The sequence below is a fragment of the Nicotiana attenuata genome, chromosome 7 (assembly GCF_001879085.1).
Source record: "Nicotiana attenuata strain UT chromosome 7, NIATTr2, whole genome shotgun sequence".
In the NCBI taxonomy this organism is placed as follows: domain Eukaryota; kingdom Viridiplantae; phylum Streptophyta; class Magnoliopsida; order Solanales; family Solanaceae; genus Nicotiana; species Nicotiana attenuata.
In genome coordinates this window covers 52,103,274-52,129,065 of record NC_031995.1, presented here as the reverse complement: position 1 = coordinate 52,129,065, position 25,792 = coordinate 52,103,274, and the positions used below count along the sequence as shown (strand labels likewise).

At 40.1% G+C, this 25,792-nt stretch overlaps 1 protein-coding gene across 1 annotated transcript; it reads right to left on the bottom strand.

Annotated features, from left to right (window-relative positions):
* Positions 22,494–24,257, bottom strand: LOC109230039. Its single transcript, XM_019395574.1, has 3 exons — positions 24,195–24,257; positions 23,255–23,629; positions 22,494–22,859 (listed from the first exon to the last, which is right to left on the bottom strand). Exons 1-3 carry the CDS (start codon positions 24,255–24,257, stop codon positions 22,494–22,496), a joined length of 804 nt encoding a protein of 267 aa, XP_019251119.1.

Sequence of the window (25,792 nt, the reverse complement as noted above, 5' to 3'; positions counted from 1 at the left end):
CGACTATCCTTACACAAATACCAAAACAAGACTCCAGAATAAAAGCGGCATGAGCCACGCAGGGCCCTGGGAGGAAAGGGGCTCACCAATTCAGCTAACAGGAAGTGAAGGAGTGCTATGGTCGGTGGACTGGAGTACCTGCTATAGATCCACCTACAATCATAACACGAATGTAGCGCCCCCGGCAAAAGGGACGCCAGTACATTTGAATTGTACTGGTATGGATGAACAAACTTTACCCCAAGTAAACTCAAACAATACACATGTAACGTACAGTAATAGAATCAACAATCAAATGCACATGAAAGGAACAACCAAAGTCAAACAAGTTTCACAATCTCTCCTTTTTCCCTTCCAACATCATTTCATCACATCAATGATTTCACAGCTTTCACATATGTTCATTTCAACAGTGATTTTGATCACTTTTCCACCCTTATTACCTCGGCCACCCTTATCACCACAACCCACACCTTATAACTTCATGTTGCGGCGTGCAATCCGATCCCACCGGACAATCACATTTCACACAACAACATTAGTTCACAATTCAATCACATGGCTTCAGGCCATCTAGAATATCAAACAATACACAGCTAAGAGATAGTAATAGAACCAACAAGCATTGCACGTAGGAAGAAACAACCAAAATCAAAAGTTTCACAATCTCTCCTTTTTCCCTTTCCAACACTTCCACATTCAAGAGTTTCATATATTTTCATTTCAATAGTGACTGTGGTCACTTTTCCACCCTTATTACCTCGGCCACCCTTATCACCACAACCCACACCTTATTACTTCGTGTTGCGGCGCGCAACCCGATCCCACCGAACAATCACATTTCACACAACAACAACAACAAACAATACATCACAAGAACCATCATTTCAAGGAAACACAAGTTCATATCAACAATTCATATATTTAGGCCCATGGCACCATAACTGTCACCAAGAAGTAATTCATGTACAAGGTGTTGTCGTAATCGTTCAACTTATTTACGTCATTTCACAATACCCTCTTTCATTACTTACCACGCAGGGTTTTTAGCCATTATACACATTCCCACATTTGGACACATTAACATTCTTTCATTCGTTAACACATACTTCCATGTCAGCATCCTCAAGCATTTACAAACTTTGCACATAATAAGGTAGGCACATCAAATCACTTCTCACAATCACATATAACTTGGTGGTGTGTAAATCAACTAAGACAATCAATGCACATATTTTCATACAAGGTACACATACCGTATGTTCGTCACAACAAGGGGATTCTACAAGAGTTAAAGTTAGCCATACATACCTCGTTTAAGCTTTCCTTAAGTTACTACAACGTTCCGGAAATTCTAGTAATTCCAATCTACTTTGAGACATAACAAAATTGAACACAAATTAGAAAGGTATTCATGGTTTCAGCTCATTTGAGCATTTTATCAAATACTAGTTGAGCATCTTAATTTCAAATCTCTTTTTTCAAGGTTTTCCTTCATTCCCCAACCAAATCTTTACTTGTTTATGTTCAACAATCTTTGCACAACCCTAATTTATACATGCATGTATACATAATAGTATTACACCCAAGAATCATACCTCAATACCCCATCTTGTACCCCAAACTCGAAATTAAACCCTAATGTATAGAATCTTACCTCTTAAATGAAGAACTTGTGATTGGGTTCTTTGATTCTTGCAGATTGATGCAAGATTGGATGATTGAATGTTGGGTTCTTCCTTCTCTCTCTAAAATGCTCTCAATTCTCTCTAAAATCAGTGGAAAAATGACCCCAAATGAAGCCCCAAAGACTATATATGAAAATGGGGTCGGGTTATAAAATAGGAAGATTAACCCTCCGAATGCGGGTCTGCGGTCGCATAATGGACCGCAGAATGGGTATGCTGGCCGCAAACGCGTCGCAAAACTCGGTGCCCAAAACTGGGCTACACTGGTCCAGTTTGCGGCCGGATTTGCGGTAGCAAATCAAGTATGCGGACCGCATAAAGGTTTTTGCGATCGCATATCTAACACAGGATCGCATTTTTCCAGCCTTTGGTAATTTGATCATAACTTTGTGTAGGAATGTCCAAATAACGAACGGTTTGAAGCGTTGGAAACTAGACTCGAAGACCTTTCATCTGATAGGTTATTCATTAGATAAAACCTTATACATATTTAGATAAGCTCGTTCAAAGTATGGACTAGTGCAAGCTCTTTTGGAATTTTTGCCTATTATGAACTTTTCCAATTTTTCTTAGACTTAGGCCTTTCCTTGGACCCCAAATTACTTACCATAAGACTTATACACATATTTACCAAATCCAATTGATGTACACCATGTTAATAGCACATAAAAATATTATAATAAACCTACGTGGCACCACTTAATCCTAGGTTACTTAGCAAAATTTTCCGGGGCCTTACATTCTTTCCCCCCCCCCCCCTTAGGATCATTCGTCCTCGAATGAGGAGTAGAGTCCGACTTAAACGCTCAATATAATAAATATCTTTTCTCACCTACCTCAAGACCCTAAATTTTGACTAACTCCTAAATTTTTCAGAACTTTCGACAGAGTCTCCTTTGTAACTAGGCCTATCCACCTGCCAGAGAACCACCAAAACCATCCTAAAAACACACCCACAACTCGACAAAGCACCATAATGTATATATCAATGACAAGAACCTCAGCATTACAAACACTATTTTATCATGATGATACTTGGGCATGGACTACACATTTTTAAATCATAACACCTAGAAGGTACCTTTCAAATAAAAACCAACTGCTATGCAATCAAGAGAAAATATTTTATTTCCACAACACACTCGGCCTTCAATGTGGCCTCTTATATCTACAGACTTCGCCAGAACACATTCACGAGAGCAATTTCGACCCCTAAACTTACCTAACAAGGATGACAAGTAGATATCTCGCATAAGCTAACTATCCATTAACTTCACCTTCAATAATTTCCACCTGAATGATACACAATTTATCTCCACCTGCCTTCTTAGACATAGGCATATGAAAACACAAATTCATGAGGAACAATTATGGGTAACCATCATACTCCTAGTGCGACCTAATGGGAAGTGCGCTTACTTACCCTTCATTATCAATTCTCATAACATCTGCAGGGGAAAATTTTGAGAATTATCTGCTCACCCTCCAAACTCTAAATCTCTAGGCAACACTCACACTAAACCCTTGATGACCTTCAACAATTACTCTAAGATGTGTTATCATAAACTGACCATAAAATTACCTATCAATATATATGTAATCACACTGTGAAGCTTCATCTTTGACTTGTCTAAACTTACAATACCCAATGGATATAATACAATGAGGAACAACAGAGTTCAAGATCAGGCTGGAGTTGTTCAGGAATCCATTAATGTGCTGAGCAGAGCATTTCATGAGGTTATATGCTAAGAGACACAGAAGGTTACTACTAACAATATTGATGTGGTTAATTATTGTGAGGACATCAATTATTAGACAGATAAGGCATAGGGGTAACTCGTACATTGGCAATAGGAACCATTAAGGAGGAATACTCAAGTACGTGAACCACTCGTTTTCTAGAGTGTAGGGAAAATCCATTTATCAATAATAAGAATACTCTGGCACCTTGAATGTGATATGGGTTTCAAAATACATGCAGTTGAATTACACTCTTAACATTACTTGACACACGGAATCTATGCCACAAGCCCGTGAGGATGAAAAGAAGTTGAACGCTTATGAGATTATCATATTTCAGACAGCTTAACCCTTCCTGATAATTGATCATATATGAGGGAACTAAAAATACGACCACTTGTCTTTCAAATCAATATGCTCATGATATGTGCAAAAATCTGAAGGCATCTAATCTCACCCCTTTCTAAAGTAAAACCACATAGCTCGGATATCTAAATGTTGGGATGAAATCATGTATTGGTTAGAGGCGTTCATGATGCTCCAGGAAGAGAGACAAATGCCACTCCTATCCACCCAAGGGGGTGTGATACCAAGGGTAGTAAAACTACCCTCACATGAAAATGATATAGTCAATTATTCTAGAAGTCGAGTGAGAAGAAGGCCACGTAACCCATCCAATCCGACCCATTTAAGACTTTGGAAAAAAAAGGGATGCACTTTGGTTTGAAATCAGGGAAATTTTAGCCTGAGCTTAAAGGAAAATCATTACTTTTGAAACCCATGGTACAAGCCCTCGTAGTCCTAGAAAATCGATAACAATGGCGAGGAAGTACTTAAAACCATTACGAGTTGGTATAAAATCAAGGCCTCAAGGTGCCCACATGGATAAGTTTGAAGGAATGAGACGTCTTAATGCATTTATCAGGGAAAAGTAACCTAGGTTATCTAGTCACATGAACAAGTGGAGCACGTAGATGATTGTTTAGGAGAACATCTCATAAGGAGTGCGAGCAATATCTTTTTATCCTAACAAAAGGAACATGTCCCCATCCTTATGTTATAAGACTTCCCCTTTGATGCCATGAAACATAAACGAACTTTACGATGAGAGTTATCAGATGAAATAGATAGTAGGGTAGCAAAACTAATGAGCACCACTTGGAACCAACGAGCTTAAACCAAGTTGAAGACATTAGAAGTCTGTAGGAAAGGAGAAATTTGCCCACTCTCGGGGCGCTTGTAGAGTACATAAAAGAAAAATGAGGCGAATTTAATCGAATCATATAGTTGGATAACTAGTCGAGATGTTGAGATAATATCGCATTGAAGATTACGGGTGAACGACACATGATGCAATACAAATGAAAGAAAGTGAGAGAGCCTTATGGAAGTAACCTTTACATTGTAACATGTAACCACTAGGAATGGTGGTAGTATAAAGCGATTACAAGAAGCTACATTTCTGTAAGAAGATCTCTATATGAAGTCACGTGATGTATAGCTCTATAATTCAAAATAATCCAATTATGTTTAGCAACTCAACTTCATAATGAAGCACTACAACACACTTTTACACAACCAGCTATTACAGGCCACATTGAGAGATGTTATAAGACTTGACTGAGAGAAAGGCTTTGACATTTGAATGTGTTACTAGGTGTATTTCTCCTTGGCCAACCCGAAACCAAAAGGCGAGACTTAGACTGATAAACAGATCGTTAGACTGGCACAAGTGTAGATAATCCATTATCGGAAAGAGATCATTCAATTTCAGTAATTGTGACATGCTATCAACCCTTGATGAACTTGAAGTGATATGGGAACCCAATGAAATAGTATAGAATAATCATGGAGGGTTTGCAGATGTTCATAATGAGTTCTTCATGGATTTTGACTTGAGAACTACCCAGATGCTAATGAAATATAGAAAAACAAGAGAAACAGACATTGTGCTATAATAACCCCCGAAGGTGTGCTTGGTCTTGACAGAGAGCCTAGTAGGGGTCCTTACGAGAAAGGAAGTGTTACAATGACTCATAGAAGGATATGTTCTCTCAGGTTATCGAACAAGTGTGGGGAAATTAGCACAATGAATTCACTAACTAAAGAACACAATTAACACATGTTATGGAGGTGTAAAGAGAAGATAAACATTTGTTATAAGCTGGACATGCTTCTGCTATATTAGCTCCCAACTGCAATATACGACCATGCCAGGAGCAACCACAATACTAGGACAAGGTGAGCTACTTACTGCGGGATGTCCCAAGTGGACACGAAAGTTATGGCGACACATGATCTTCCTATGACGTGGATGTGAGGATCTCAATTTTCAGAGAGACTTTATGCACACGGTGACCATTTTGATTGACATGCACTCATGTGAGGTGTTAAGGTATGCTCTTATTTTACTAGGCAGTGAGAAGCTTTCATGATGATATTCGCAAGAGAGTAGATTGATTGTTCAAACCATATAAGCCATATACACAACTGAGTAAGAGTGACTCGAGAAGGATCGCAACGTTGGGATGCTTTGCATGGAACTTGACACCACATAGGTAAACTTTACGACGGTGCATGTATAGGCACAAGCGAATAGATTTTGTCCATTTAAATAAAAAGATTCTGTAAGAAATTCATCGGATAAAGTCCCTTGGTGAGAATTTAGGAAAAGCAAGTGGGAAGTATCAATCCTAGAGTTATAACTCAATTTAAGGGCATAATTATAGAACTTAATTCCACAAGAATGTAAATAAGAGAATTCATAATAGAGTGGATTCACGAATAGTGCGTCTCGTTCAAAGAGTCGATACATGCAATGTTTTGTCATTCAACATCTTGTTAAGACCATTTTTATGAGAACTCTTCAATATGGATGTACATATACAATGAGTAGAAATTCTGATTTGACTCACTTAATGACGTTAGGTTGATAGGGCAATAGCTTAATCGATACCCCTCGACTCCACATCCCTAACGTACGTAGGTAACATACTGATATCCTACATGATCTGATGGTGCAGAGACATCAATAGGGACAAGGACACTCCCCCCTTAGCGATATGTTTTACCAATCCATCCACAGCTCAATACATTCTCCTAACAAGTCCTTGGGCAATCCACTCGGACTCAATGGTGGGATCAATCCCTCCTTACATGCTTCAAATTTGCGGATTATGGTATTAAGGTTACCAATCTTGAGAATAAGACTTAGAGAGGAAATCAGCTCCCTAACTTGAGCTCTATCGCACGATTGAAGTATCAAAGAAGGGTGAAATTCCTAAATGTCTGAATAGCCTCCATCTTATAGATGTGGTCGACAACACACCGATAAGAAGGACTCTACTAGACACGGCTCCGAGACATCCTAGAACACTTTAAAACCTTAGGCTCTGATACCAAGTTTGTCATGCCCCAAAAACCGAGGGACATGATCGGCGCTCGATCGGGTAGCCCCAGTCAAGCGAACTTGGGGGCCTTTCCTATCCCACGTGTTACCCCGTGTTTTCATTACTCATTAATCAAAGGAAATAGCCGTTTATAATTAAAACACCTTTTTACGAACTATACATAACAAACATGGTTACTTAGCGTGGTTTACAACTTACATCGCCCAACATACAAAATACATATTACATAAGTTCACAACCCACATTTCCTATCTACGGAGCCTCTAAGGATACAAAAGGATGATACAATACTTGCCGGTAACAAGGCTCCGGCTATACCTTACACAAATACCAAAACAAGACTCCGGAATAAAAGCAGCATGAGCCACACAGGGCCCCGGGAGAAAAGGGGCTCACCAATTCAGCTGACGGGAAGTGAAGGAGTGCTACGGTCGGTGGACTGGAGTACCTGCTATAGATCCACCTACAATCATAACACGAATGTAGCGCCCCCGGCAAAAGGGACGTCAGTACATTTGAATTGTACTGGTATGCATGAACAAACTTTACCCCAAGTAAACTCAAACAATACACAAGTAATGTACAGTAATAGAATCAACAATCAAATGCACATGAAAGGAACAACCAAAGTCAAACAAGTTTCACAATCTCTCCTTTTTCCCTTCCAACATCATTTCATCACATCAATGATTTCACAACTTCCACATATGTTCATTTCAATAGTGATTTTGATCACTTTTCCACCCTTATTACCTCGGCCACCCTTATCACCACAACCCACACCTTATAACTTCATGTTGCGGAGCGCAACCCGATCCCACCGGACAATCACATTTCACACAACGACATTAGTTCACAATTCAATCACATGGCTTCAGGCCATCCAGAATATCAAACAATACACAGCTAAGAGACAGTAATAGAACCAACAAGCATTGTACGTAGGAAGAAACAACCAAAATCAAAAGTTTCACAATCTCTCCTTTTTCCCTTTCCAACACTTCCACATTCAAGAGTTTCATATATTTTCATTTCAATAGTGACTATGGTCACTTTTCCACCCTTATTACCTCGGCCACCCTTATTACCTCGGCCACCCTTATCACCACAACCCACACCTTATTACTTCGTGTTGCGGCGCGCAACCCGTTCCCACCGAACAATCACATTTCACACAACAACAACAACAAACAATACATCACAAGAACCATCATTTCCAGGAAACACAAGTTCATATCAACAATTCATACATTTGGGCCCATGGCACCATAACTGTTACCAAGAAGTAATTCATGTACAAGGTGTTGTCGTAATCGTTCAACCTATTTACGTCATTTCACAATACCCTCTTTCATTACTTACCACGCAGGGTTTTTAGCCATTATACACATTCCCACATTTGGACACATTAACATTCTTTGATTCGTTAACACATACTTCCATGTCGGCATCCTCAAGCATTTACAAACTTTGCACATAATATGGTAGGCACATCAAATCACTTCTCACAATCACATATAACTTGGTGGTGTGGAAATCAACTAGGACAATCAATACACATATTTTCATACAAGGTACACATACCGTATGTTCGTCACAATAAGGGGATTCTACAAGAGTTAAAGCTAGCCATACATACCTCGTTTAAGCTTTCCTTAAGTTACTACTACATTTCGAAAATTCTAGCAATTCCAATCTACTTTGAGACATAACAAAATTGAACACAAATTAGAAATGTATTCATTGTTTCAGCTCATTTGAGCATTTTATCAAATACTAATTGAGCATCTTAAGTTCAAATCTCTTTTTTCAAGGTTTTTTCTTCATTCCCCAACCAAATCTTTACTTGTTTATGTTCAACAATCTTTGCACAACCCTAATTTATACATGCATGTATACATAATAGTATTACACCCAAGAATCATACCTCAATACCCCATCTTGTACCCCAAACTCGAAATTAAACCCTAATGTATAGAATCTTACCTCTTAAATGAAGAACTTGTGATTGGGTTCTTTGATTCTTGAAGATTGATGCAAGATTGGATGATTGAATGTTGGGTTCTTCCTTCTCTCTCTAAAATGCTCTCAACTCTCTCTAAAATCAGTGGAAAAATGACCCAAAATGAAGCCCCAAAGACTATATATGAAAATGGGGTCGGGTTATAAAAATAGAAAGATTAACCCTCGGAATGCGGGTCTGCGGTCGCATAATGGACCGCATAATAGGTATGCTGGCCGCAAACGCGTCGCAAAACTCGGTGCCCAAAACTGGGCTACACTGGTCCAGTTTGCGGCCAAATTTGCGATAGCAAATCAAGTATGCGGACCGCATAATGGTTTTTGCGATCGCATATCTAACATAGGATCGCATTTTTCCAGCCTTTGGTAATTTGATCATAACTTTGTGTAGCAATGTCCAAATGACGAACGGTTTGAAGCGTTGGAAACTAGACTCGAAGACCTTTCATCTGATTGTTTATTCCACATAAAACTTTATACATATTTAGATGAGCTCGTTCAAAGTATGGACTAGTGCAAGCTCATTTGGAATTTTAGACTATTATGAACTTTTCCAATATTTCTTAGACTTGGGCCTTTCCTTGGACCCCAAATTACTTACATTAAGACTCATACACATATTTGCCAAATCCAATTGATGTACATAATTTTAATAGCACATAAAAATTTTATAATAAACCTACGTGGCACCACGCAATCCTAGGTTTCTTAGCAAAATATTCCAGGGCCTTACATCATCATATCCATATCTACCCTTCCCACCCCGTTAAGGTATTAAAGTGCGAATTGGTCTCGATTACTATTGCATGCTATTTACCCGTCCCATTCCTATCAGTCCCGGAGGAGCTTAGGACTACTATTCCTAAAGGGGAGGGATATTAGGCTGATTTTTGGTTTCAAAGGGTAAAAATCTAAGGCGACATACAAAACACATATACTGCATATTGGGGGAAGCATATAAACAGATAAAGGCCCATGTACACCTCCTCAAAAAAATACATAAATAGCATGACTTGCACATACTTTTTTAGGTCTGATTAAAATACTAAGGATGAGGGGAGTTTGATTATTGAGGCAGATCTATTTATTACATAACTCAGATAAGAAGTCTGAATCAGGACTGCATGCTGGTTGTAGCAATTAACAAAAGCGGTTGTAATTTTATGGTTATTACTCTAAGGCTTTCCTAAGTGTTTTGGGTGAAATCCTATAGACATGATATCTAATAGATTCAGAATGTGGTGAAACAGTAACAACTTAGAACAAATTGTTTGAGATCCTATAGGCATGCTTGCTAAACCTCGTTAAATAGAGAAGGAAAGCTGTTTAAAACTGTTTCAGAATCGAACTGATTTTAAATTGAACTAGTTTCAGATTCTGTAGGTGATGGTATCTAATATTGCTGATTTTAATCCCTATAGGCATGATATCTAGCATTGAATGTGAATAGAAATGAACCAGAACTTTACTTAGAAATCCCTATAGGCATGATTTCTATATGTTATACCGATTTCAGCCTTATGAGCATGACACTTACTTATATCCGTTTAGAACTTAAAGCAAGATATCTAAGTGGAATGCAGAATTTAAGTAAGTCATATAGGCAGGTTATCTAGGTGTGAAGTTGATCATGAAGAAATTAAGATAAACCCTATATATATGGTGTCTAAAAATGCAGATTTGGATATGCAGAAATTTAAGAAAAACAGTCCTATAGGCATGATTTTTACCCTTGAGCATACATGATCATCCAACCCTTTTCACTAGCCAACCCCAAGTGTTTGTTACAAGTTATTATAGACCAGAAGTAATGAATTACACCATAAAAGTACAAAGAAAAGTTACAACCAGAGGAAGCCTGATTTTTGACTTCCTCTCTGAGTTATGGAATAAACCACCTCAAATGCCATTGATCCAAATCCTTTCTCAGACTTGAGTGTGTCAAAGTTCCCTAAGGGTCTCAAGAGGACACCGGGCAGTGCTCACACCCAAGTTACATAACCAGAATAGAGTTGAGTGCAGTGTGGAAATGCCAACCCTTATGTGTCCAAGTTCAGAGGGAGCTCATGGGTCTCAAGGCAGGGCTAACATAAGGGGGGAAGAACGTAAGTTCTAAGAAGATAGTGAAAGTGCAAGAACAGAGTTTTAGAAGCTGAGGGAATAAAGGAGAGGGGAAAGGGTGATTGGGATACGACCATTAGCATTTTACAGAGTTAATAACTTCATACAAGGGGGGGGGGGGAGTCAGGGGTTGGAAATCCATTGCAAGGAGCCTATACACTTAGGCATGGGTTAGCTTTGGGCATGCACAACAATGGGAAGTGCTGACATGTCTGTAAACCAATCAGAGCACACAACATATAAGAGAAATATGGAGGTTATGATCCCAGGGGAATCAGGTCATGCACAGCAATGTCCAATGCTGTCATGCCCCAAACCAACCACAAGTATTAAACACATTGGGGTAGGGGTTTAAGATTCACAAGTCATGATACATTAATTCTGAACAGGAAAAGAGGAAATTACAGCATGCTTAATAATGGTACTGGGTTAAATACAAACAGTAGACAAACAAGGATGTAAGAAACAGTAAATAAACATGTTGTTGTTGGTGCAGAAGCTTAATTAGAACATACCAGTAAGAAATGCAAATGCAGAGATAAATAAGCAAGTTTCCCACAGCCTAGCCTTGGCTTTCAGCCGGCTAGGTAAGGCAGCAATACAAGTAGTAACAGAGAAAAGAGAGAGATTTGATGGGGTGTGTGTCTGAACTCAAGTGTTTTATGCCTTGTGTTCGTGTGTTTAAAAGAAAAGAAGTACAGGGTTTTTATAGCAATCTGAAAACGAGTAAGAGAGAAGTAATAAGCTACAAACATGGAAACAATCACAATTCAGAATCAATTAAACTAGTGATTGCCTTTAATTAAGGGATCACTTGCTTAACGGGCAGTGACAGGTTCAAAATAAGGAAAGAAATCAATTTGTAAGCAGGCTGACAGTTGCCATAAAAGAGGTAGTAAAACATTAAGTAAGCAATTGAGTCTAGGTACAGAAATAGTCTAATTTTGGAAAAGATTCAGTAACGACAAATAGGAAAAGAAATCAATTAGCCTTAACAGGCGAGTGAAATCAGAATTTCACAAAGGAAAAGTTTGAAATCAGTCACAAGTTTGAAGATCAATCAAAGAAGGAAACTCAGCATATAAATAGAGTGCACAAACAATATACATGCGAGGCCAAGCATGTTGGCAAAAGGAAATAGCATGCAATAGTAGCACAAAATTCAGTAGTTAGCAACATTCGAAGCATGATAGTCCAATAGGTTAAGTTACATTGAATCAGTAGTGAAGAAAACATAGGATATCAAAAGCAAGCGAAGATCTCATAGTAGCAGGTGAGGAAAACCCCTTTTGAAAAATTAGGGTTTCGAGCATAATCGAGTTTTAGAGAAGATAGAAACCCAGAATGAGAAAAATCACACAAAGGAATAAGAGGTTTCGAAATAAAGAACTTCAAATCGAGCCATGTACTTAAACAAACAGTCTCAGGCCCAAAACCATAGGATTTTCAACAATAGAAGAGTTTTAAAAGAGGATAAACGAATCGGAAAAAACTCAAGAAAACAAGCATTCGTTTAATAAACAGTCAAAAGAAATTAGGGCTTTTAAAATGCAAACTTAGGTAGAAGAACGATATGAGCAAACATAGCAAAACATGTCAAAAAAAATTAGAGAAAAGTTTTGAAATAACTTAACAAGAAAACCCTAATCAGAAGAGATAATGAGTTTTGAAAGCAGAGTTTTAAAAGAAACTTCAAGAAAAATGCTTAGAAGTTCAAAGCAAACATAGATCTGAAGCAGATCTAAAAGAAATCGAAAGAACCTTAGAGAGTAGGATTTCAGAAGAACCCCAAGTGATGAGAAAGGCCTTGAAAACCATCGATCTAAGCAGAAGAGTCAAAAGTCTGACTCGAATAGCCATGGCTGGCCGGAGAAAGGTCAGAGACGACTGGAGAACAGTCATCGAGCAAAGAATGGACAAAACCCCTTCAGGATCTGGTCATGAGACCACAGAAACGAACATGTAGAAGCCATGAAAGGATGATACAAGTCTCCGATGATCTTGGAAGGCCATGGATTAGGGCGGATTAGGGTGGTGGCGGCTAGGGTTTGAGGGTGTTGTAGAGAGGATTTGAGAGAGGAGGGGGATTCAGAGGCGGCATATGGTGGAAAATGGTAGGGTTTAGGGGGTCGTTTGGGATTAATTATGGTAAGGGGGTCTGGTGGCCGTTGATGATCAACGGTTTGGATTGAACGGGTAAGTGAGGCGGTTTAAAGAATAGGGTTTGGGTCGGTTCAGATTGTAATTTGGTCGGGGTAATTGGGCTCCAAATTGGGTTCAATTGGGGTTCAAAATCAGGCTATAATTAAAATAAAATGGGGCTAACATTTAAATAGCCAATTTTCCTATTTGATTTATAAAAATAATAAAGTAATTCCTGTAAATAAATTAAAGGTACTAAAATGATTTATGGTACATAATTATCAAATTAAAAATACTGGACTTAATTTTTATAGATATAAACACAATTAAATCTAAAAGAGTCTAATATTGCAATTATATGCAATTTGGCCTTAAAAAATACTAAATCAATTATAAAAAATATGCAAAAAACATATTAACTATATTTTAGCATAAATATGAGAATACAATAAATGAATCACCAAAAATAATAATTTGGAAATATTATTGGGTTTTTTATGAGTAAAATAGGGGAATAAACTGGTTTTAAAATATTTAAAAATTATGAAAAAATAATAAAACAATTGGACATACTTATATATGCCTACATATGCTGTTTTGAAAGTATTTTGAATATAAAAAATATACAGGAAAAATTGGGTATCAACGGTATTCCCTTGTTCTCCGAGTGGGCGCCTGATTGTCAAAACTTGAATTGTATTCCCTTGTTCTCCAGGTGGGCGCCTGATTGCCAAAACTTGAATTGTATTCCCTTGTTTTCCAGGTGGGCGCGTGATTGCAAAAAACATAAATTGTATTCCCTTGTTCTCCAGGTGGGCGCCTGATTGCCAAAACTTGAACTGTATTCCCTTGTTCTCCAGGTGGGAGCCTGATTGTCAAAAAAAAGAACTGTATTCCCTTGTTATCTAGGTGGGCGCCTGATTGCCAAAACTTGAACTGTATTCCCTTGTTCTCCAGGTGGGCGCCTGATTGCCAAAACTTGAACTGTATTCCCTTGTTCTCCAGGTGGGCGCCTGATTGCCAAAACTTGAGTTGTATTCCCTTGTTCTCCGGGTGGGCACTTGATTGCCAAAACATGAATTGTATTCCCTTATTTTCCAGGTGGGCGCCTGATTACAACAAAACAGAAAAAACAAGAAACTTTTCTGCCCCAGTTTGGTATCTGGGCACATCTGTGAGTGTCAATCGAATCATGTTACCCAAAATCTCTAAGAATTTAAAATCTAGGTCCCATTATCCAGGAGGGTCCTGAAAATTTCAGATTGAATCTCATCTTAATAGTGAAAGCTTTAAAGCCAACTTATATTTCCTAAGGGTAGGGCTTATGCTAAATCTTGTTATCTATAAAGTTCTTGAAGTTCAACTAAGTCCCATTATCCAGGAGGGTCCTGAGAACTTTTTAAAAATTGAATCCCATTATCCAAGAGGGCCCTGAAAAAATTCAAATTATATCCCATTATCCAGGAGGGTCCCTAAGATTTACGGTCGAACCAGTCCGGTACATGCTTTCTTCACGGAGGTTTCCTCCAGCATAAACGAAATTTCCTGCCCCTGTTTCAATCAAAGAAAATTTTATTAGTTTTAAAAATGTGGTGGTTAGTTTGCGGCATTCTTGCTAAAGGTGGTCTTTTCACTGCCGTACTTTGTTCTGACTGGCTGCCTTGAACTGGCCAAGAATTGTTTGCCTTTCTGACTGAATTTCAACCACAGGACCTTGAATGACCCGAGTGCTCTGCACTCAAACCGCTGTTTTACTTTTCTGTCCTTCCTACCTGAACCTCTGTATCTTCCACAAAGTTCCCAAACCACTCGACCAATGGAACTTTCACTAACACCTTATTTTCCACTTTGCATCATGCTATTTCCGATATGTTTTGGCTGCACTTTGCTTTGTGCAATTTGGAAGTTGGTAGTAAGCTTTAAAATCCTTTCTTACTTGCTTAAAAAAGGATGACATTGGAAAAGCCTTAGAGAAATAAACCCAAAAGAAATGAAATGCAATGACTTCGAGGGTAAAGAAATAAAGAAGAAAACTTGAAACAGGATACTGTTTGAGGGAGAAAAGGAAAAGAGACTTATATGAGTAAGGCCAGCTGGCGCCAATGATCATGACATGCATTTCGGATTAATCAGCCTAACCTGCTCTACTAAACACCTCTCAGTTGTCATACTTTATGCCCCGGGATCTCCATAACCCAATCTCTTTGCCAAGCCACTGACCTTGTTCGGCTTGCGGTGCCCTGAAGGGTTTTCACCAACAAACCTCTCTCATTTGTTCATCTCTCAACTCACTGTCACCTTATGGTGCCCGTGAAGGTTTTCACCAATAAGACTCTCTCATTTTGATTTCTCTCATCTTTCCGTCGCCCTAGGGTGCCCGTGGGGGTTTTCACCAATAAGACTTTCTCATTTATTCATTTTCCCTTGTGTAGCACGGAGTGTTGCCCATGATGCGAATCATACCTCTATCTCGCTCGACTTGGCACTCTCCAATATTGGTAGGAAGGAATTTATTTGGACCGTAATGTGGGCTTTTGGATGGGGTTAGAAGGAAAGGATAAATGCTCAAAATAACTTGAATGGGTTCACAATTACAACTTTTGAAATCAGAACTTTTACAAAATCATAACTTCTGCCCTAGTTTCTTTGCCTGGGGGCTTTTGAATTTTATTTTGATGGGATTGAACCGTGAGGCTGCCTACGTATCCTTTAAAGGAATCAAGTCGAACGTAGTTCATGTCATAAGAATTGCTTTGTTGTTGTTACTTTTCTCTTTTTCTTTTCTTTCTCTCTTTTTTCCTTTTCTTTTCTTCTTTTTTTCTTCTTTTTTTTTCTCTCTTTTTTCCACTCTTTTCCATTCTTTTCTTTCCCTTTTTCTCTTCTCTTTTCCTCTTTTTCTTCTTTATTTACCTTTTGTGTCCGTGTTTTTGAACTTTGCTACTTATCCCAAAAGAGGGGTATGAAAGAAAATAAATAAGGCTCAAAGGGGTAACAAAGGATAAAGTATTTAGATAGCAGAATAAAATGCCTTCATCATTCCAATCCTCGAAACATGCCAAGTACAAACAACAATTAGACAAACCAAAGAAATCAAACATAATATCTCCTAATAGTAATAGGTTCTCGTAAATAGAATAGATGGAGTAATAAGCTTCCTACAGGAAACGTTCTTTTTGCCAGGAATATCATACCAACTAGTAATTGCACCCTTTTGTTTACCCGTAAAACGGTATAGTTAAATTTGTTACGTGGTTTATAGAGAAGCAAACTGATTTGACCCCAAAATGATAAGTAAATTAAATGAAATGTAAGACTTTAGCGTTGAAATCGAAATAAACAACAGGTAGCTTGGTTCTGGGAGCAAGGCTTCCGAAGAAAATGATAAGAACAATATTAGACAGAAAATAAAGTATTATTTAGCCGAGAATAATGTGTAGCATATGTTTCGTCATGAGATTTTGTGTCCTGCAATGATCGTTGGAGCCACTATTTATAGCTATACCTTGGGAACAAGATCCTAGGATTAAAAATAACAAGAAATGGGGGATGAATATGTAACGGCAGGCCATGATACCAAAATTCTCTATAACGATCGTATATTTAATACTGAGGAATATTTCTTATTAAATGCCAACCGGTGGAAAATATTTATTTGCTTCTGTTGATTGTGTTCCCTTCGAGGTCTACCCAGTACCATCCGAAGCCATTATCATCGGTCTTGGTTTCCATTTGATTCATCTTCCGTCTGCCTCTAGTTTCACATGTCACGCCATCATTCGAGCATTTAATATAAATTGATTTCACCCTATACGGATAGTCTCCCTGATTTTCGGTGGCACATCTTTGTGTTATTGGAAAGTTGATGAAGATTCCTTTCTTGGGGAAAAATTTTCTGAACACTTCTGAAAAGTTTTTGATGCTTGATAAGACGCACGTCTCTTTGCATTTAATACCCCGAACACGTGTTACCCCATGATTTAGCAACATTTTTGCCGGTCTGCATCAGAATTGATAGTCATATCTACACATTTGCCTTCTATATCTGTTTAATATAAAGCACCATTGGACAACACTCTTGTTACAATAAACGGCCCCTGCCAATTCGGGGCAAACTTGCCTTTTGCTTCAGCCTGATATGAAAGGGTGCGTTTCAATACTTGCTGACCCACTTCAAATTTTCGGGGACACACCTTCTTGTTGTATGCTCTTGCCATTCGTTTTTGATACATCAGGCCATGACACACTGCTGCCAGTCTTTTCTTGTCAATTAGACTTAATTGCTTTAAACGTGTTTTGACCCACTCATCATCATCAATTTCGGCTTCAGCAACAATCCGAAGGGATGGAATTTCAACTTCCGCGAGTATCACTGCTTCAGTACCATATACCAACAAATAAGGAGTTGCACCTACTAAAGTGCGAACAGTAATGCGATAACCCAGCAAAGCAAAGGGCAACTTTTCATGCCATTGCTTGGAACCTTGCACCATTTTCCAAAGTATCTTCTTTATATTCTTGTTAGCCGCCTCAACAACTCCATTTTCCTTGGGGCGATACGGAGTGGAATTTCGATGCATGATCTTAAACTGTTGACATACTTCTTTCATCAAATGACTGTTAAGAGTAGCACCATTATCTGTGATGATCACCTTTGGGGTTCCGAACCGACAAATGATATTCGAATGAACGAAATCGATCACTGCCTTCTTGGTCACAGATTTGAAAGTCTTAGCTTCAACCCACTTAGTGAAATGATCGATGGCCACCAGAATAAACCTGTGCCCGTTTGATATAGCGGGCTCAATTGGTCCAATGAAATCCATGCCCCAAGCAACAAAGGGCCACGGTGCGGACATTGTATGCAACTCAGATGGCGGAGAACGAATCAAGTCTCCGTGTACCTGGCATTGATGACATTGCACACAAAGCTAATTCAATCTCGTTCCATGGTGAGCCACTAATACCCTGGACGAAGAATTTTCTTTGCCAGAACATACCCACTCATATGTGGCCCTCAAACCTCGGAATGCACTTCTGTCATGATAGTCGTGTTTAGCATCTATGCACTTCAATAGCCCAAGATCTGGAGTTCTTTTGTACAAAATTCCTCTGCTCAAGAAAAATCCACTAGCCAATCGCTGAATTATTCTCTTTTGATCACTTGTGGCTTGTACCGGATATACCCCCATCCTGATGTATTACCTGATATCATGGAACCATGGTTCACCATCAAGTTCTTCTTCAACCACATTACAATAGGCATGCTGATCACGAACTTGAATGTGCAGAGGGTCAACATAAGTTTTGTCTGGATGGTGCAACATTGACGCCAAGGTAGCCAAAGCATCGGCAACCTCATTATGGATCCTTGGAATATGCCTAAATTCTATTGATCGAAATCGTTGACAAAGATCATGCAAACATTACCGATACGGTATGAGCTTTAAATCCCGAGTCTCACATTCTCCTTGAATCTGGTGCACCAAAAGGTCCAAGTCTCCCAAGACCAAGACTTCTTGGATTCCCATATCTACCGCTAACCTTAAACCTAGAATGCATGCCTCGTACTCAGCCATGTTTTTAGTACAATAGAAATAAAGTTGAGCCGTAACAGGGTAGTGATACCCTGTTTCAGAAATAAGCACGACCTCTATTCTGACACATTTCATGTTAGCGACTCCATCAAAGAAAAGTTTCCAAACTGGCTTGTCATCCTGTTCTACCTCGTCAATATGCATCACCTCTTCATCAGGAAAATAAGTCCTCAATGGCTCATACTCTTCATCTACCGGGTTCTCGACCAACTAATCGGCCAATGCTTGGGCTTTCATCGCGGTCCGAGTCACATAGATGATGTCAAACTCTGTGAGCAAAATCTGCCACTTTGCAAGTCTTCCTATGGACATAGGCTTCTAAAATATATACTTAAGAGGATCCAGACGAGAAATGAGGTAAGTAGTGTAGGACGACAGATAATGCTTCAACTTTTGTGCCACCCAAGTCAGGCGCAACATGTCCTTTCAAGGGGAGTGTACTTAACCTTATAGGATGTGAACTTCTTGCTGAGATAATAGATGGCTTGCTCCTTCCTGCCAGTGATGTCATGTTGACCCAATACACAGCCAAACAAATTGTCCAAGACTGTCAAATAAAGAATTAAAGGTCCCTCGGGTTCCGGCGAGACCAACACAGGTGGGTTTGACAAGTACCCCTTGATCTTATCGAATGCCTCCTGGCACTCATCAGTCCATTTGACTGCTGCATCCTTCTTCAACAACTTAAAGATGGGCTCACAAGTTGTTGTGAGTTGAGCAATAAATCTGCTGATGTACTTTAAACGCCCGAGCAGACTCATCACCTCAGTCTTGTTCCTTAGAGGTGGCAATTCTTGGATAGCTTTGATCTTTGACGGGTCCAACTTAATGCCTCGATGACTGACTATGAATCCCAATAGTTTTCTGGATGGAACACCAAATGCGCACTTGGCAGGGTTAAGCTTAAGATTGTACCTGCGGAGCCTCTGGAAAAGCTTCCTCAAATCTCCGACATGGTCGGCCCGTTGCTTTGACTTTACGATCACATCATCTGCATAAACCTCAATCTCCTTGTGTATCATGTCATGGAACGCAGTAGTCATTGCCCTCATGTAAGTTGCCCCACCGTTTTTCAAACCAAATGGCATTACCCGGTAGCAATAAGTTCCCCATGGTGTGATGAATGCTGTCTTTTCTGCATCCTCTTCATCCATCAAAATCTAGTGGTATCCCGCATAGCAATCCACAAAAGAACCGATCTCATTCTTGGCACAGTTGTCAATCAAAATGTGGATATTTGGCAATGGAAAATTATCCTTTGGACTTGCTTTGTTGAGATCGCGGTAATCGACGCACACCCTGGTCTTGCCGTCCTTCTTTGGCACTGGCACAACATTAGCTAACCAAGTGGGGTATCGCGTGACTCGAATGACCTTTGCGTTCAACTGCTTTGTGATTTCTTCCTTGATCTTCACACTCATGTCAGTTTTGAAATTCCTTAACTTCTGCTTGATGGGAGGGAATGTCGGGTCAGTGGGCAATTTGAGAACCACCAAGTCAGTAGTCAGACCCGGCATGTCGTCATATGACCATGCAAAAATATCTTTATATTCAAACATTGCTTTGATTATTTCTTCCCTGATTTGTGGTTCCAAGTGTACACTTATCTTGGTTTCCCTGATATTATCTGGATCCCCTAAATTGATTGCCTCAATTTCATTCAAATTAGGCTTGGGTTTCTCTTCAAAGTGACTTAGCTCTTTACTAATTTCTTCAAATGCTTCATCTTCATCATATTCTATTTCATCATCACACTCTATTTCTTGGATTATTATTTCAGAGTGAGATTGACTTTTATGACTTGGCTGAAGATTCCTCATGCATATCATGTCATTGAAACCAGCATAAAAAGAACTGTACAAAGAAAGAAAAGAAAATGACACTATCAGGAGTAATGGAAAAGGGAAATCGCATTTCAATAAATTAAAGGATAGAAGGGTTTGTACATCAACAGACGGAAATAAAATCTGAATTACAACCCTGGAATAATCCAGATAAACTGAAAGGAAAACAAAGCAAACTACTAAAACTCCTTCTGGGTAGGGAGAGGAGTGGCATCCCAATTGTTAATCTTCACTTTCGGCCCAACAAACTGCACATCCGCTTTGCTGGAACCTTCCCTAGTTTCTACCATGTTCACTTCATCAAACAAACTCTGGAACCTTTTAACCAATTCCTCATCAAAATCAACCACAGGCCTTGGAACTGTTGTCACTGGATGCTTCACAACCCCTGCCTTGATGAAAGACCTGGAGAGACGTGGGACTGGCTTAGGGAGCGACCATGCCTTCTTTTTCAACTTTCGAGCCTTCTTCACATCATCCCCTGTAGGCTTGAACCCCAGACCAAATGTGCCCAGATTTTCACGCAAGGACACTAGTTGTATGATACCTTGCAGAGATTCACCCAGACCCTTGCCCGGCATAAAATTATTTTTCAACATCTCGGTTGCTACCATGACGATTGCAGAAGCTAACTTTGGACCCGGGATGTATTCCCCTTCCAGAACCTTTTCAACTAACACCGCTTCGGACACTTGATAGACCCACTGCCCTTATCCTCTTCAGCTTCAATAAATAGGATGGAGGTATCATTGAAAGCACATAAATTCTCATCGCCATGCACGACGATTTCTTGTCAATCCCATTTGAACTTTACCATCTCATGTAAAGAGGACGGAACCACCTTAGCAACATGTTTCCAAGGCCTACCCAATAGCAAATTGTAAGAAACAACCATATCCAGTACCTGGAACTCCATGGTGAATTCGACTGGTCCTATAGTTAACTCGAGCGTGATGTCGCCAACAGAGTCTTTTCCCCCTCCGTCAAAACCTCGGACGCATATGTTGTTCTTGTGAATCCTCTCATCATCAACTTTTAACTTGTTCAGAGTAGAGAGAGGGCAGATGTTTGCACTGGAACCATTGTGAAGTAACACCCTTATGACCACAGACTCTTCGCATTTCACTATGAGATAGAGGGCTCGATTGTGTTTCGTACCCTCCAGAGGCAAATCATCATCAGAGAATGTGATCCGGTTAGACTCAAATATCTTATTGGAAATCTTCTCCAGATGGTTCACAGTGATTTTGTCGGGGACATGAGCTTCGTTCAGCTTCATCAGGGCGCGGCGATGCCATCTGAATGGATCATCAATGATAACGGGGAAATCTGAGCAGGAGTCTTTCTCAACTGTTCTATGATGGAGTAATCTTGTACCTTCATTTTTCTCAAAAACTCCTCCACCTCTTCTTCAGTGACCGGTTTCTTCACTAGAACTAGATTGTCTCTAAGTGTTTTAGCTTTCCTTAACTCTTCCGGGGCAAAGCATCTCCCCGAATGAGTTAATCCTTGGACCTCGTTAACTTCCTCTTTCACTTCCTTTCCTTATAGGTCATTGTCACTCGCTCATAGTTCCATAGGACAGCCTTGGTGTTAGCTACCGACAGCTGGGTTAAAGGTTTGATAATTATAGGGTCCGTGCGAGCACCCTCCATAATTATGACCGGTTTACTTGCGACCCCCGGCACGATCACCTTTGGCTTTTCTTGCTTTGCTATAACATCACTTGGGGACCTCTTTTCAACTACCACAACTGGCTTATTATTTGGCATGCTCAACTTGTCCGCCGATCCTTCAGCTATCAAAGAGGTTGCTTTTGTGACAACCGGGTCCTCGACCGACTTACTTTCACTAGACCGGATTATCATGACAGATTATGAAGGCTTCTTGGGCTTCCCATCTTTGTGCACTATCTCAATCATGTGCATTTCAGCATGGTCCTGCAATGAGCTCTCGGATGGCGTTCTTCAAGTGCCAACACTTTACTGTGTCGTGCCCCGGAGTATCAGAACAGTACGCACATCTAAGAGAATAATCTAGGTTCTTTGGAGGGGGGTTTGGTAGTTTTGACTCAATTGGCCTCAGAACATCCAACTGCCTCAACCTTTGAAATAGGTTGGTATAAGATTCCCCAAGTGGGGTGAAAGTTTTCTTCCGCTGCAACCTTTCATTCCTGAATTCTGGCTTGGCTCGAAAATTTGGACCAGTAGGGTTTCGGTATGTTTGTGGTGGTGGGTAAGGGTTTCGTGGAGCTGGTGCACGCCATTGCGGGTAAGGAGGGGGTTGAGCATATGACTGTGCATGATGGACATGATATTGGGGTAGCCTGACTGAGTATTGAGGCTCTGGTGGTGGGAACTAGTGCTGGGGTGGACTATATGGAGTTGGAATATAGGCTTGAAGCTAGGGTCGAGGTTGGGTGTAGTGGGTAGGAGAATCTCCTGGTCCGTGCCATGATCTTGAAACGACCATAGCGACATCCTTTTTCTTCTTTTTACCAAGCACGCCTCCGGTGTCATTTGGATTGCCTGCGTAGTTGCTTTGATGGCAGAGTAGCTCATGATCTTGCTTGATTTGAGCCCTTCCTCTACCATTCCTCCCATTTTTACTACTTCATTGAAAGACTTACCTATGGCCGAGATCAGATGACCAAAGTAAGTAGGCTCCAAAGCCTGAAGAAAGTATTCCACCATTTCGTTCTCCTCCATTGGAGGGTTAACCCTTGCTGCTTGTTCTCTCCAGCGGAAACCGTATTCCCTGAAACTTTCACTAGGCTTCTTCTCAATCTTAGTCAAAGACAAATGATCTGGAACAATCTCGATGTTGTATTGGAAATGACGAGCGAATGCTTGGGCCAAATCATCCCAGGTATACCATCTGTTGTGATCTTGATGAGTGTACCACTCCAATGCTGCGCCACTCAGACTCTGGCTAAAATATGCCATTAACAGCTCATCCTTCCCGCCGGCTCCTCTCATTTTACTATAGAATCCCCTTAAGTGGGCCACAGAGTCTCTGTGCCCGTCATACAAATCAAATTTGGGCATTTTGAACCCAACATATAGCTGTACGTCAGGGAACAAAGACAGATCTTTGTAGGCTACACTTACTTGACCTCCCAACCCTTTCATGTTTCTGAGCGATTGTTCTAGGCTTCTCGCCTTCCTAAATATCTCCTCCTGTTTCGGGGTTTTAGGTGGTTTCTCAGTCTCAACAGAGAGGTCGAAATGAGGAGTGTAGGAGTAATGATCTGGGGCCTTGAAAGTAGGCTCTGGGGGATAGTACTAATTATCTTGGGTCTGGAATAATGGCTCACTAGAAGATCGATGAAGTGTAGCTGGTGGAGGTGCTACAAAAATATGGGTAGCTGGTGGAGGGGGGTATGGGGTTGTTTTGGCTGGTGGAGCTTGTATGGTTTGGGAAGTGGTGCCATGATAGTGGTGGTAAGGGGTGAAGTTTGGTGCATGTTGTGGGGATGAATCTGTAGTGGGAGGTTCTTGGGACTGAGCTAGCGGTGGGATAAAAGCAGGGTTGGCGGGGTAATGATGGTGGGGGATGCCCTTTCATCCGTGCCTGGTACATCTCTATCATTTGGTGTTTCAACTTATGTAACTCCTCTTTTAGACCAACCTCAGACTCCTCCACCTCTCTCGGTGGATCAATAATACTTGCGTCCAGTTCTTGGCCAGCCATGATCAACTTGTTTTTAGACCTGGTGTTGTACGGATGGGTTGCCAGAATGCCAAACAAACTAACCACCTTCCTGTACTCAAGATTTAACAGATAGGCAACCGCACATTTGGGATGCAATGCACCTAGACAGTTAAAGCTTCTATCGTGTATTTGAATGGTTGCATGCTTCATCCCGGCTTTTAACTAACTCTTCGCATTTTGTGCTTTCTCTTCTCTCTCTTTTCTCTTTTATCTTTTCACTCCAAACCCTCTTTAATCACTATTGCCCTTTTCCACTTGTTTTTGTTGCCTCCCTTTTATTTTGCACTCGTTTTTTCTCTCTTGTTTTGCCATTATTTCTTTCCACTCGATTTTCTTTATTTTCTTTCTCTCCTCTTTTTCCTCTTTTTTTTTATTTTATGGTTATGATCGAATCCTATGGGGATTGCCTACATATCATGGCGCTGCATGAATCAGATCATTACGTAGTTCAGGAGAGAAAGACGCTTTTTTTATTTTTTCAAATTTTATAAAATAAAACATTATGGGTTTTTCCTATTACAATGACTCCACCCTACAGACTTAAACATTTTCTAAAACTTAAAACAAGACTCGAAATGAACTAACAGACTCTAAAATAAATTGCAATACATACTCGAAAGATAAAATCAAGAATACATAAGTGCTTCCACTGTTGCTCCATTTAGCCTTGCTGCGGGCCTATGCGTCATATCTTCTTGAAGACAAAACAGGTCATCCATGATCTATCGGACAAAAATCATAACTGAAGCGAAGAACATGGACCGGGTCATATCTTCGCACTCGTTGCACTTCATCACAATGTAGTCCGCAATCCTCCTAACCCTTTCCCTGATGATACCCTTCTCTTGTATCAACCGTCCAATCTGTTGAGATCTAGCACCCAAAACTTATTCGGCTGTATGATTTTGCTGTTGAAGCTGCTGCAGGTCTTTTTCTAGCTGCGACATCATGGCATAGCAGTGCTCCCTTTCTGCTTTGAAGTCTCTTGCCTGCTTGGTCATTTCGTTCTCAAGGACATTGACCTTTTTCTTTAGACCCACCATTCCTTTGTCGTACTTCTCTTTCAATTGTCGAACGAAACTTGCCCGTCCCTCTACATTCTTAGCTAGCTTGGCTCGGGCCTTTGCTAGTTCAGCTTCAGTCTTTTGCAAGTCATCCTCATAGTCACGTACTTTTTGCGTAAGGCTATAGATGAGCTTTTCATATTTTCTGCTTCTGCCTGGGTTCTCAGTTGCTATTCTCATCTTTCGAACTTGGGCTCGGAGAGCTTTATTTTCTTGGGCCAACCTTCTTCTCTCACCTTCAGCTTCTTGCGCCCGGAGATCATTATTGAATTCCATGTTTATCAATTTCTCTTCCAAGGTGTGAATGACGGCTTGATATTTTTTCTCCTTTTCTCCCCATGCCAACCTTTCTTGGACTTTATCATCAAAAGCTTGAACATGAGGTCTCTTGGCAGGCCTCTCGGGCTCGAGCTCGGGCTTAGGCTCTAGCTCATTGTTTGCACAAGACCT